The sequence below is a fragment of the Kryptolebias marmoratus genome, linkage group LG22 (assembly GCF_001649575.2).
Source record: "Kryptolebias marmoratus isolate JLee-2015 linkage group LG22, ASM164957v2, whole genome shotgun sequence".
NCBI classification, from domain to species: domain Eukaryota; kingdom Metazoa; phylum Chordata; class Actinopteri; order Cyprinodontiformes; family Rivulidae; genus Kryptolebias; species Kryptolebias marmoratus.
Window position 1 is genome coordinate 24,435,658 of NC_051451.1, and position 13,957 is coordinate 24,449,614.

At 41.5% G+C, this 13,957-nt stretch overlaps 2 protein-coding genes across 3 annotated transcripts; one reads left to right on the forward strand and one right to left on the reverse strand.

Moving 5' to 3' along the window:
• The first annotated feature begins 562 nt into the window (after positions 1–562).
• LOC108234005 (prosaposin) lies at positions 563–7,888 on the forward strand. Of its 2 annotated transcripts, XM_017412816.3 has the most exons (15): positions 563–716; positions 3,160–3,293; positions 3,444–3,518; positions 3,608–3,733; positions 4,108–4,323; positions 4,408–4,548; positions 4,627–4,683; positions 4,937–4,942; positions 5,458–5,616; positions 5,697–5,789; positions 5,894–6,077; positions 6,358–6,521; positions 6,600–6,680; positions 6,850–6,957; positions 7,065–7,888. In XM_017412816.3, exons 1-15 carry the CDS (start codon positions 686–688, stop codon positions 7,098–7,100), a joined length of 1,611 nt encoding a protein of 536 aa, XP_017268305.1. In that variant the 5' UTR covers positions 563–685; the 3' UTR covers positions 7,101–7,888. The 2 variants fall into 2 exon arrangements, with proteins under 2 accessions (XP_017268305.1, XP_017268306.1); XM_017412817.3 differs by lacking the exon at positions 4,937–4,942.
• slc29a3 (solute carrier family 29 member 3) lies at positions 7,251–13,795 on the reverse strand. Its single transcript, XM_017412824.3, has 6 exons — positions 13,658–13,795; positions 11,440–11,848; positions 11,181–11,263; positions 10,800–11,026; positions 9,510–9,672; positions 7,251–9,201 (listed from the first exon to the last, which is right to left on the reverse strand). Exons 2-6 carry the CDS (start codon positions 11,755–11,757, stop codon positions 8,592–8,594), a joined length of 1,401 nt encoding a protein of 466 aa, XP_017268313.1. The 5' UTR covers positions 11,758–11,848; positions 13,658–13,795; the 3' UTR covers positions 7,251–8,591.
• Between the last annotated feature and the right edge of the window lie 162 nt (positions 13,796–13,957).

Here is a 13,957-nt window from a genome sequence, read left to right on the forward strand (position 1 = left end):
AAACACTCTTTTTACACCCAGTCCTCTTACTGACCTGATTAGCTGCAAAACGCTCCTCCAGCTGTTTCTTATTTGTGCCACACCCGTTTGATGCTTCTGTCTCTACTTTTTTGAGACGTTTTGCACCCATAAAACTCAAAACTACCCCTTTTTCCCTAAAAAAGTGCAATTTTTTAGGTTCAACATTTGATATATTTATTATGTTCCATTGTGAACAAAACAGGTTAGTGAGATTTGCTAATTTTTTGGAATTGGGGTTGTAAGTGTCCTTTGATAATACAATTTAAATGACATGATTTAAAAATACATATATGTGTACTTTGTATTATGAAAATAGGCTTTAAAGTGCAAGTGATGCACCACACCACTGAGAATAAACACTCTTTAACGCTGCGGAGTAATACTTTCTTTCCCCCCGCGATACAACTAGCCTCCTTTCTGCTGTTAAAATCACCTGACCTAGCTGCTGATGGGGAAACAAATATGTGAATAAAAACAGTTTTAAATGTGTTTTTGAAGTCACTGAATTGCTCTAATCAAAGCTGACAGGGAGTCACATGCTCCGGGGAGTCAGCTGACAGTGAGCCATCAAAAAGCCCCAGCAGATCCCTCCGCCTGCAGTGCGGTCCACTCAGACCTCAGACACCTACAGACGCGAAGAAGACCGACGGGAAACAGCGCAGTCATGCTGCTAACTCTGCTTTTAGTTTCCACAGGTGAGATCGGCACACGGGGCAACATTAGTGGTGTTCTCTGTGTGTTTTTTGCCGTTCGGTTTCGACCGCTAGAACGGTTTTTCTGGTTGTGTAATAAAGTGCGTTTCATCGCCGAGACGCGGAAGCGTTTCAAGCAGCGGTTAGCTTCGGTAAACAAGTTAACTTAAAGGGCGAACGCCGGTTAACGTCTGGGGTTACTTTATATGTTTTTAAATAAAACATGAGATTTTATTTTAAAAAATATGAACATCTATGTTATTCATAAAATGTGCGACCGTCTGCGTTTGATGTTTACGAACGATTAACCTTATCTGTAGCTAAAAGCTAATAGTTTGTACGCATGCGCACTCCCCATTATGAAGGTTTTGTTTTAGTAAATTAAACTGAAACTAGCACCATTGTGTGGGAGTTTCGACTTCTATTCTCTAAAGTTTTGTTTTTGCCTGTAGCTTGGGTGTTTGCTTAGAACTCAGAACATGTCGTGCTTTTAGTTGATCATACTTTGTACAAGTTTTTTTTCCAAAAAACTGAGGTAAAATCTACCAAACAGCAGCTTTCACTTCAACTTTTGTAGTTCTCTTTTTGTAGTAGTTAACACTGATGTCATGCACGCAGACTTAATTTAGTTTGTAGCCTTGTTTTAACCCTATTTTCATCTTCAACTCGGACACAAAGGGGTCACTGATGCAGACAATTTCTTCAGCCTCTGTGTATCTGGATTAGTTTTGTGGCTTTTGGAAATAAATGCTATCAGTTTTCCTGTTATCAGGGCAAAAGTTAAGCCTTAAAAAAACAGTCATATGTTCTCAGTGCTTATCTCAAGTTTAACATCTGCTTAAAAAATATTTAAAGTGTTCCTTGCGCTTTGACATTCTTGCTTGTGTTTTATTTTTAGACCTTCCAGCATGCAGCTTCATCTCTGACTCTTTTTGTTAATCATGCTGAGTAATTTCCACTTAGCTTGTTGATAGGTGGGTTAAAAGAACCAGTCTGGTTAGTAGTTGTTTGACACTGTAGTTAATTCACTCATCTTGGGTGCAGTCTGGCTCCTTTTTTAGATTTTCTTGTTATCTGACACAGTGGAAACCATTCACACAGTTGTCACTTTAATAAAAATCAGGACCCTAAATATGAAGTCATAAACTAACTAGGTTGACCTGTCGTTACTCTATTTTGTTGCCTGTAAACGGTTTACAGCTGTCCTAAACTGCCTTCAGTGATGTTTTCATGAAAGCAGCTTGTTATTTTGTCTGACTCGTGATTCAAGTGGCGTGTGGGAAGGCCCTGCCTGGATTTGTGGAGGCTTATCAGCAGGTTTTGTCTGCTGCTTGGACTGTGTTGCACATTCTTATCTGGTGTCACCACAGGCCTTTGGTAACTCTACCATTAGTCTAGTAGCCCGAGTTAACTGATGAAGTTAAATTCAAATTTAGTTGATGTAAGTCATGGAGAAATGTTTTTCTTTTTCCCCATGAAAGGATTTGAAGATAATTTAAAAGGGGAAGTCTTGCTGACGGCTGTTCTGTTTTCCCCATCATTATTTTCACTTCACTAAATGTTCATTGCAGCGGCAGAAACGGTTACCTTTCTTTTAGACGCTTTTATTTCACTTCTGCAATTTCTGCTGCATATGCAAAACCTTTGTTCGGGTCTATGGTTTTACATGTAGTTTGGGTTTTAGAAAAATGAGACCACAAGAAGCCTCTGCTAAAAATGATAGTTCATAATGTTTTTTTTTCCTAAAACAATTCTGCAACACATTTACCCACAATGCCTTCAACAACTGAAGCTTCACAGAGCAGACTTGCACAACTTCATTTTTGAAGTATTACCAGAACTCACAAAAGATGTGGTTGGATTAGTTTTTAACTAGTGTTAAAAAAAACTCAAAAGAACAATTTTGAAGTTGAAGGCTGTCATTAAAAACAATCTGAAAATGACCCCAGCAACGCATTTAAATGGATTTTTCTATTATTCTGTTTTAGTAGATCTAGATAGTTGTCATCCACACAACATTTTAAACCTTCTTACACACCTCAGGTTGACCTTTGCAGTTTCCCTTCACTGTAACATTTGCTGAGACTTACTGTACTTGAAAGTGAAATCTGAATAAGTTCCTCATGAAGTAGTTTGCTTCCCTAAAGCTGCAAAATTCCCTTTTTTTTTTTTCCTAACAATTAATCCAGTCGGACCAGGAAATAAAGACAGGACGATGTTGCTTAACACAAATTTTTTGCACTCAAATTACTTTTGTTAATGCTTTTTATTGGTTTATTGTTATCATAGTAAATACACAATACCTTTTTATTGCACTTCATACTCATATCTGGACAAAATCCAAATCTATAACATCTTACTTTGTTTTAAAGTAGTAATAGAACCTCCATGATTATGATGTATCACCAAAAAAAGGTATAAAACTAGACTTTTGTCTCTTTTGCAGTTGTGGCGACTCCTCTGCTGGGCACTGAACAGTGTGCTCGTGGCGCCTCCTACTGGTGTCAGAATGTAAAGACGGCGTCTCTCTGCGGGGCTGTGCCTCACTGCCAGCAGAACGTGTGGAACAAGCCCCAGATGGTGAGGCTGATTTTTATAAACGGATGGTTTCTGCAACTTCTTAAAGTCGGTATTATGTGTGTTTCTAAGTTGGCGTGTATTGCTGACAGGTCAAAACTTAAATCTGCTCCCTGTAAATTGCATACTTATCAACCAATTGTGTGTCTGTAGAAAACTGTACCATGTGACCTGTGTAAAGAGGTGCTGATGGTGGTGGAACAGCTGCTGAAAGACAACGCAACTGAGGTAAGATTTAAGAGGCAAAAAAAACCCAGAAATATTTGAGTTTTAAAAAGATGTTTGAGGTTGATGTGCGGACACTGCTCTGATTGCAGGCTGAGATTCTCGGGTACCTGGAGAAGGCCTGTCAGCTCATCCCTGATCAAAAGTTGACTGATCAGTGCAAGGAGCTGGTGGACGACTACTACCCCGTCATATATGGGATCATTACTGGGGAACTGGTAAGCAGTGCTAAACGGAACCATGGAGAAATGACCCAGAAGAGTGAAAACTGTCTCAGATTTAGTTCAGATTTATAATCCTTCTTTTAAGTCTGTTCAGGAAATAACCCATCTGCTTGTTGGCATGAATTGGAGGGAGAAAAGAATTCAAGTGTCTGTGAATAAAGTGCAGCCAGCTGAAAGGGGGCTATTGATTGGGAAGTGAGTTTGGTGCTAAATGAGAACAGAGTAGTCATTGTGCAAAATCAAACCTTGTGACAAGGATTTTTTTTCAATTTCGTTCTGTTTTAACGTTCACCTGCTACAGTGACATTCTAAACAAAAGTAGGGCTCTTGCGGGTTACTAAGTTAACTCGGTGTTGTATGATTTTTAGCAGGATCCAGGTGTTGCGTGCGGCGCTTTGGGGCTGTGTACGTCTCAGCAGATGTCCCTGGCCAAGCTCCATGCCCAGGAGGAGCTCGTGTCCAATGAAATTCCCAAAGCTGACCTTTCACTGCAAGTGTCCCCTTTCCTCCTCAATGTCCCTGGGCTCCTTTATCCTCAGGAGAACCTGAAGCAGGAAGCTCCAAAACAGGAACCTGTAAAGCAGGTGCGCCCTCCACCCGCATTAACATAATAAAGTTCTCTTTGTGGTGTTGAGTATAATTTGGTTTGGAATCGTCTCTTCCTGTAGAACGGTAATGTGTGCAACGACTGCGTGAAGTTCTTGACCGATGCTCAAGCAGAAGCCAAGTCCAACTCCTCCTTTGTCGAAGATCTTATGAACAAGCTTAAGCACCAGTGTGACCTGTTGGGACAAGGCATCTCTGACATGGTGATTGTCCCACTGACATCTCTTCTCAAACAGAACTCCCAGCAGGGGCTGTTTTGACTGTATTTTGTATCTTTGCAGTGCAAGCAGTATATTGATCAGTATGGAGCTGTTGTTGTTCAGCAGCTCATGTCCATGGTGAGTCTTCAGAACTACTCTAACATTTTATTCTCATGCTCTGGACATCAGTACTAATGACTCTGAGATCATTTGTACATTGTGATGTTGCTGAACCATGACCTGCTGATTTTCAGTTTATTCATGGCTTTAAAATGCTTGCCATTTTAATATTTTTCCTGATCTGTGTCGTCCTTTCCTTGCTTTTCTTTTCACCCATATAATTTTTGCTCTCTTTTTCCCACTTACTCTGTGTTTATGTACTCCTCTTCAGGATCAGGTAGGTTGCGGTGTTCGGACAATATTATTCTTTCATTTTTTTTAGTTCTTCCTTCACCTCGTGGTATCCATTCCTAACACTAAACACTTGCTATTGGTGTATGTGAATAGCAAACTAACATTTTTTTTATTATTTTCCCATTTTGACTACTAACCTAACACTAGAACGTATGCATATTATTACACAAAAGGGTCACAGTAATTATGTATCCAGTTCCTTCACATTTAGTGGTTCTTATTTAGTTTCCACAGTACGCTAAGCGATGCACTAATCTTCAAGGAGGCAGAAGTTTCTTTAAAGCCATGGCTGTTGTGGTGTGATGCTTGTGTTGCTACATTAGGTGGTGTTTTTTTTGGTTTATAGCATTAAACCATCTGCATATTTCACAAGTCAGTGTTTGTCTAATAGCATGTAGATTCCAGGCATATTTTCACTCTCACAGCATGTCACGTGACAGTTCTCTGAAGAACAGGTGACTTTTGTATTGTAAAGTAATCATGTGCTTCTGTCCTCAGCAACCCAAGGATATCTGTGAGCTCGCTGGTTTCTGTGACGCTGTGAAGAATTCTGTTCCCATGCTGAAGCTACAGGAGGCCAAGACTGTCCCCGCTGCCAAAGCTGTACCTGCTGCCAGGCTTTTCCCTGCCACCAAGGTGGAGTCCTCTGCAGCCAGGGTCAGTAACGACACACACATCTGAGTGCGAAAAATCATGCTGCGTACACAATCATTAGACATCATCTGTTCTTGTTTCAGTCAATGGTGCGTGTCCGCGAGTCCCCGACATGTGCGATCTGTGAGTATGTGATGAAAGAGGTGGAGTCCATGCTGGAGGATCAAACAACAGAGGTGGGACGTGTAACAGTATACATCTGTAGGCGCAGGACCTCACAACTGATGCCGACACACAGTAGGTGCGCTTGGCACTAACCCGTTTACCTTTCCTGCACCAGGAGGAGATTATTCACGCCGTGGAGTCCGTGTGCTCAGTTCTGCCCTCCTCTCTGACCGCCCAGTGTAAGGACCTGATTGAATCGTACGGACAGGCCATCATTGAGCTGCTGGTGCAGCAGGCCGACCCCAAGACGGTGTGCACATTACTGGCGCTCTGCAACGGTGCCAGCCGTACCTATGTGGGTAAGTTATCGCTTCAAATATAATAATTCAGTAAGTTTAACTTCAGTTGTGCATGTCAACACTATGAATCTGATGGAGTGGAAGAGGTTAGTTGGTGCATCCTTTTCACACAAGATCAGAAAATACTATATGTAGATATATATTTTTTTGTTTGCCTTAAGACAAATGTAATGCACCATTTAAAGAGTGATTATGCCGTCTAGTTTTTACATTGTTTGCATTATTATTTAAAGCAACATTTATATTTCCTTGTATGGCTAATAACATTAATTCCTTGCAGTTGCACTGGACCAGCCTCAGTTTAAGGCGGGTGGATACTGTGAGGTGTGCAAAATGGCTGTCAACTACATCGATAGCATTTTGGAGAAGAACGCCACAGAGGCTGAGATCGAGGAAGCTGTGAAGAAAGTATGCAGCTTCCTGCCTGACGCGTACAAGACTGAGGTGTGTGTGGTAGTCTTTTTCTTTACAAACCTATATTCTTGCATCAGCTCTATAATAACATCTCGTGTCTGCCAACAGTGTGACCAGCTGGTGGAACAGTATGAGCCAATGCTTGTCCAACTGTTGCTCCAGATGCTTGACCCAGACTTTGTGTGCACAGTAAGTGATGGTTTTTCATTAAACCCAGGTATTCCTGAATAAAATGGCATTCCCTACTGTATATCAACTGCAGGAAAACATTTTTTAAATAGTTGGGTTTATTTATCTCAACCTATCCCACGGCTTGCATTCCTGACCTGCAGCCCTGATCTGTGTGTGTGTGTGACAGAAACTGGGAGCGTGCTCTGAAGCTAAGCCTAATCTTCTGGGAACAGAGCAGTGCTCCTGGGGACCTGCATTCTGGTGCAAGAACATGGAAACAGCGACTCGGTGCAACGTGAGTCGATCAGTCTTGTTTATCTAATGATGTATTAAATAAGTGTTTCTGCTTCATGACTGTGTAAATGCAGGTTTTAGATTCCAATCATTGTTTCTGTCTTTTAGGCTGTGGCTCACTGCAAACGCCATGTGTGGGTATAGAGGACAACCACATCTTGACCTCTTGAGGAATGAATAAAAATACTGTAGTGCTGCTTCCCACTCTTAATTTCTGTCTAATAGGCTAAAAAGCTGCAGTGTTTGATTAAAATTAACCTTGATATTTTGAATGATACGGTGGAAAGGGACTACTTTTTTTTTTTTCTTGTGCGTTTCCTCTCTTGGGGAGTGATTACATATGTGGCAGCCAGAGCTGCAATCTGTTCCACTGTTTTGATTTTTGCATCAGTTGATTTCTACTTTTTGTGTTGCTTGAAAATTGTGGGTTGTGTTGTAATTGGTTACAAGACCCCGAACCTCATGTTGTTTTTAATCAGTTCATTTCCTTAAATCAGTGGTGTCCAATCCTGGTTCCAGTGAGGCCACCATCCTGCAGGTTTTAGATGTTTCTCTGCTTTGAATGAGTGATTAACAGGTTTCTGCTGAACTTGAAGAGCAGGGAAACATCTAAAACCTGCAGGATGGTGGCCCACCAGGACCAGGATTGGACACCACTGCCTTTTAAATGAACTGATTAGAAACAGATCAGACCTTCAGGAAGATACAACTGGCTTTTTTTTTTTGTAGTGTGTGACCCTTGAACAAACACATTTTGTAGACATTGTTCTTGTTTTTATGAGCTGATATGGAGGGTACCTCCCATTGTTTGCACTCTTCTTAGTGTTTTATAAATTATTTTTAAAGCACAGAAAGAATCTCAAATTCTATAATGCTTTGCAAACTTTCATTTGGTCTGTGAATTTAACTAATTAAAGTTATTTCCAAAACTACTCTGCGTCATTGCTGCATTCGTCTAGACTTAGTTGATCAATCTTACCATGCAAACTTTGTTTTTAAATAAGTCTTCTTTTGTATGCTTTTCTTAAACCATCACATTGTTTTTTATACTAATACCCCAAAAGTGTCTGTTTTAAAAGAAATATTGGATTTAAAATCAACTTGCTGTCTGAGCAGGAAAATACTGCCAGAAAGGTAATGTCAAAATAAAAACTCAACTACATCTTTTACATTTACAATTTCCCAGAATGGGATTGTTAAAGTATAAACATCTTTATCAACACTAGTTTATAGCTGACAACTCATCCACACGTTCAACAACAGTTTACAATATTTTCTGCTTTAATCTACCACAGTTTGAAGGTGGCACATTCAAGTTTGAGTTCCAAAAACAAAATCAGGTCTCTTAACCCAATATACTCCAAACCTTAATCACTTTGTTCTGAGTATCTATTTGTAAAAAAAAAAAAAAACTGAATCAGAAATTGTACCAACGTGTTTTGTTTCTAAGAGTGTCCATGAACTACACTGCTTAGATGATATTCCATGTCACTGGAAACAACTGATTAATGCATACAGGAGTTGGTCCAGTGAAAGTAAGACATTTAATTGCACTGTCCCCCACAACTAACAACACATGGACTGACCAAAGTGTCCTCCGCTGCACAGCTGGACGAGTTTTAGTTTGACACAGAATCATATACTGTGCACTAGGAGCACAGAAAATGCAGATCCAATAGCCAATCCCAGCATGAGAAAAAATGACATCACCACGCCGGTTGCCTCTGCCAGCTCCCGCGGTACCACCTTTGGTCCGTAGATCATCGGCAGTGTGCCGAGATATCCATTGGAGAGACCCAGAAGGCAGTTAAAAACCACGGGGTACACGTCGTTGTTGAACAGCACTGAATGCAGGTGGTCCCTCGGCTGGTAGTTGCAAAACATGAAAAGTGGCACTAAGAAGGAGCGACACAGGACCAGCACAGGCAGGACCCGACTGGTGGGGCCCGGGACCTGCACCCAGGCTGTTGACTGCCTGCCACAGAAGTCTGCGAAGTTATACACCAAGAAACTGGTAACAGGTATAAAATACTTGTTTGTCCAGGGACTGTTGCTGTTGTTTACAGACTGGATCCCTGATGAAACGGCAGGGAACACCAAGATGGAGATGAAGAAGACGTAGAAGACACTCAGGCCAAGAACCCACGCCTTCTTGATGATAAGCTGCAGCGGTGGAACGGCTGCGGCACCTTGGCCCTCGCTCATCGTTCCTGGACCGACACACGCTGCTGCCAGCATGTAGTGCCTAAAAAGAACAGATGAAAAGTTAACTTGTTCTCTAAACCTTTTTTTTTTTTTAATTTACTAAATGTTCACAATGCTGTCCTTCAAAGAACCTAAATAATTACCATGGCTGAATCACATGAGCTCAAATGTGTTTGTTGTACAAATGAATAAAAAGATTGTTTCACCATTTCTATCATTGTTGACATGAAACTAATTTTTAAATAAACAAAATTTATATCTGCACACAAAACAAGTTAATAAAAGTGAGAGGAAATCTTTACACAATGCACAGCATGTGCAGGGGAAGGTATTTTTGCTGTTACTGACCTTGAATATGCCAGTTTGGGCAGAAGCAGATATGAAACGATGCAGAGCAGGATGAAGACGTCAGCTATGAGGAAATAGGCGAGCGCGTTGTCCGTTACATCCTTAACCACAGATAGGCTCACAATTGACGCCACTGCACTCAATGTCCCTCCCATGGCCTGACCTAAAGAAAGAAAACAAATCAATAGTTCTTATTGTGACCACAAGATCCAAGGACTGTGATGCTTCTCCCAAACCAGGGACACTCTGGATGCTCTGGAGTTAGGCCTGGGGGGAGAGGCTTGTCGGCAAGCATTTGGTGGATGGGCCTTTGCCCACAGGCAGACTGAACAAGAAGCCCTCCTGTGGACCCCCCACCTGCACAGGGTGCCTTGAGGGACCAGTTAATTTAGTGGCCTGAGGCAGAGATCCTGGCGGTTAGATCCCCGGCCATTAAAACGGGCTTTTGGGACAAGAAACATCATTTGACTGGTGGATAAGGAGCCTAAGCTTGTACAAGCAGTTAAGAGATGCCAGCTAAATATAGCTGCAATCACCATGATGCATAGCATGGGATCTGGAACCAGTCTCCCAGACTCTATTGCACCTTAGGTGAAAGGGAGCAAGCAGACTTTGCTTATGGCCACTTGTCACTTGATGCAACAAACCCGAGGATTTCAAAACAGGTTGTTTTGCAGACACCAGAAGACATTTACTTACTGGTAAAAAATGGCTGGGTGGGTTTTATTTGTGCTTGAACTGTTTCTAGAAGCAGCAGATACCCAAATGGAAGTACAAAAACAGAAAAAGTGAATTTTGCACAATTGGTCCCCTTTAAAGATAGAAGCTGTAATGTTCCAACAAGCGAGGAGAGTGTGATGGGAAGATGGAAGGAGTACTCTGAGGAGCTAAAGAATGAAGAGAAAGAAAGGGAAAGAAGAGTAGAGGTCATAGAAACTGTGGAGCAGGAAGTGGAAAAGATTAGTGAGGATGAAGTTCAGAAAGCTTTGCGGAGGATGAAGGGGAAGGCAGCTGGACCTGATGACACCAGTGGAGGGATGGAAAGGTCTAGGAGAGATGGCAGTGAGGTTTTGGACTTGATTACTCAGTGGCATTTTTGATAGTGAGAAAAATCCCTGAGGACTGGAGGAGAAGTGTGTCGATGCCAATCTTTAAGAAGAAGGGTGATGTACAGAGTTGTAGAAACTACAGGGGAATTAAGATGAGCCACACGATGAAGATCTGGGAGAAAGTTGTGGAAGCCAGACTTAGACAAGAGGGGACTATTTGTGAGCAGCAGGATGGTTTTACCTGATATAAGAGCCTGAGAGATCTTCATGGGGAAATAGCCACTGATCCCGAACACACTGCCATAGAAGATGTTGGAGGCTCCGCTGATGATAACCACACTGGCAAGAGTACCGATAAAGAACCCCATATTGTGTTCTGACAAATCCACTTTCACAAACACTGTGGTCACCAAAAACACCAACAGGATCACAACAAGAGACGAGAGGATTCTAACGTCTGCCGACAACCTGCCAACAAACACACAGAAATGTGCTGGAATTAGGTTGGAGTTTAATAAAGACCAGCTGAATTATTAGAATATCTAAATGGATGTTTCTGCTTGTTGGACCAAGTCAAAAAACAATGTGTGTTCAAACATGTGTGAATAAGGGGGGTTTCTACCTGTTAACAAGAAAATAGTTGAGTATTAGACACAGCACTGAGGGAACTGTGGAGGCAACAGACAGATAACTTTCAAAGTTGTCCTGTGTGGAGAAAACAAAAACAAAAAAGTATTCATTTGAGTAAAAGAGCACACAATCAAATATTGTTACACACAAACTGCGGAAGTGAAAGGAGAGAGAAGAACTATGTTTGTATGAACATGTTTCCTCTCAACGGAATCAAAAGTCAAATCTAAATGGAGCGTGCTGTTACTCACACTGATGTCTGAATGTTGCTGACCACTGTGGTCACTGCTGTTGCTAAGTTTGTAGATCCAGTAGTCCCTGGCTGTTATAAAGAAGTTCCAGGGCAGCAGGGAGCCGATGCCCATCAGAAAAAAGATGATGTAGACCAGATTGTACGAGTCCTCGGGGCTGTAGCGCACGGCCAGCGGTGTGGAGGTGTGTTTGGGAAGAAGAGACTCAGACGGGCTGTGGTTTTCACCCTCCTCATCCTCAGTTGCGCTTTGCTCATCATGCAAATTTGGCAGATAGGATGAGTTCACGCTGGGCTGCACTGGTTTTACGCTTTCCATTTTCACAGAAAGGATCCAGGACGCTCACAAAGTAAGGACTGAGGAGAAGGCCATTGACGCGAAGAACAAGCTGAACAAATCCAACAGGAAGCTGTGGAAGAGATGGAAAACACATCGATAAAAAAGCTCCTACAATAATAATGTCATTGCAATAAAGATGAGATTTACGTGAAAAAGAAACTACTGTGTTGAATGCCAGATAAAAGAATGCCGTTTGTGCGGTTTATTGGTAAATGGTAATGGTAAATGGCTTGCACTTATATAGCGCTTTATCTAGTCCAAAGACCCCAAAGCACTTTACACTACAATCATTCACCCATTCATCCACACATTCACACACTGATGGTGGTGAGCTACATTGTAGCCACAGCTGCCCTGGGGCGGGCTGACAGAAGTGAGGCTGCCATCACACCGGCGCCACCGAGCCCTCTGACCACCACCAGTAGGCAAGGCAGGTGAAGTGTCTTGCCCAAGGACACAACGGCTGAGACAGTCGGAGCGGGGGGTTCGAACCAGCAACCCTCCGATTATTCTTTTCAATGTGTAGCAGCAACCCGGCCTCACTCTTGGTCCAAACAAATATCAATGAATTCAACATTTTGGATATAGAGGCTGGTGTCAGCACCAGCTAGTGACCTGTCATAGAAACTACAGCGGATTCAAAAGGCACAGAACTTTGGAAAATCTCTAATATTTCCAGGATATTGATCCCATGTAAACAGGATATCAGACACGATACGCAGTCGTTCACACCTTCATGCAGGTGACCAAAACATCTCTGTTGTAGATCAGACAAACAATGACCCTAAAAGCCCTCAGGTCTCAACTGAACGTGAATTTAGCTGCATAAACAGAGTTTTTCGTGCAATTTAAACCACTCCATACCCTCTAGTTCTGAATTTAAAAAGCTGACCAAAGCGTCTACAAAACAGTATTTAAACTTTTAGGTTGACTGAGAATCTACACCAATACGTCTCTCTCAGTGCAAATTATATTTTAGATGCAATGGTCATTCCAGATGAGAAGAATGTGCTTGTGTAGATCTTGAACTAAGAAAAAAAAAAGGAAGATTGTTGGTGGTGCAGGACAGGATATATCTGACAAACTGGTTTAGCTCAGTCATGTGCCAAAAAGCTTTTAAAGGTAAAATGAACTGCCAGTGTGAGTCCCACAAATTGTGTATTTATCAAAGACAAATCTGGTGAAACTTTGGCTAAACATGAATATAAACTTCAAGACCAAATTTAACCAAGTTGGCCATGAATATTTGGTGTCATTCAGAGTTTTTTCCAACATAAAAATGCTGACTGGGGCACTGAAATAATGCAATTCTGCATTTTGTAGGTCTTGTGTCTTCAGGCAGGAGACTGACTGACTCATCAGACTTTAAACAGCACTTGGAGCCTCATCCCTCCTAACAATCCAACATGTTTTGTAATTCTCACGTGGAAAATGTCAGCAATACCTCGTGAAAGACGCAGTTCTAAAATAAGAAAATGCTCCAATGTGACACAGACAAGTAAAGAAAGGTTTCATTACCCAAATAAACTGGTCTTCACTTTGAATTTTTGAAGAAGCTAACAAGAAAAAAGCTGATTTTGCAACCTTAGTGTGTCACCAATGAGGAACTAGTATTCACATTAGGATTACCCGAGAACAATTATGATATTTCGGTAAATATTTGACTCCAAAAAGCTACAGTAAATGTGTTTCAAGCGCCTTTTATCCGAGTTTTAACTCTCCAGAGCACAATGTGCATTTAATTAACTTAAATTGTTTGGCAAAGTTTTAATCAGCTAAAGAAGAGCTCCAACTTCAGACTACAAACCTAGCAAACCGATTCGACCCGCGTCAAATGTTGCTGTTTTTTAATCAAATACAATAAAAACAAAAATCATACCTCATCACTAAAGACGGCGGTGTTGTTGCTTTTCTGTTTTGTAGGAAAGTCGACTTAACCCAAAAGTCCATTTCTCAACAAACTGCATTTCTGGTCAGCTGACAAACACCACTCTTCTTTTTTTTCCCCACAAACGGCTGCACTTCCGGTGTGACGCTTTCAAAATCAAAGAGTTGCTCATTCATCTCGAAACACAAAAACGACAAATGTCGTATTTTGAATAGCTAACAGCTATATGAGACAGAACTCGTTATTTTACGAAGTCCGTTCAAAAATATGTTTGAGGTTTTACCTAAAGTC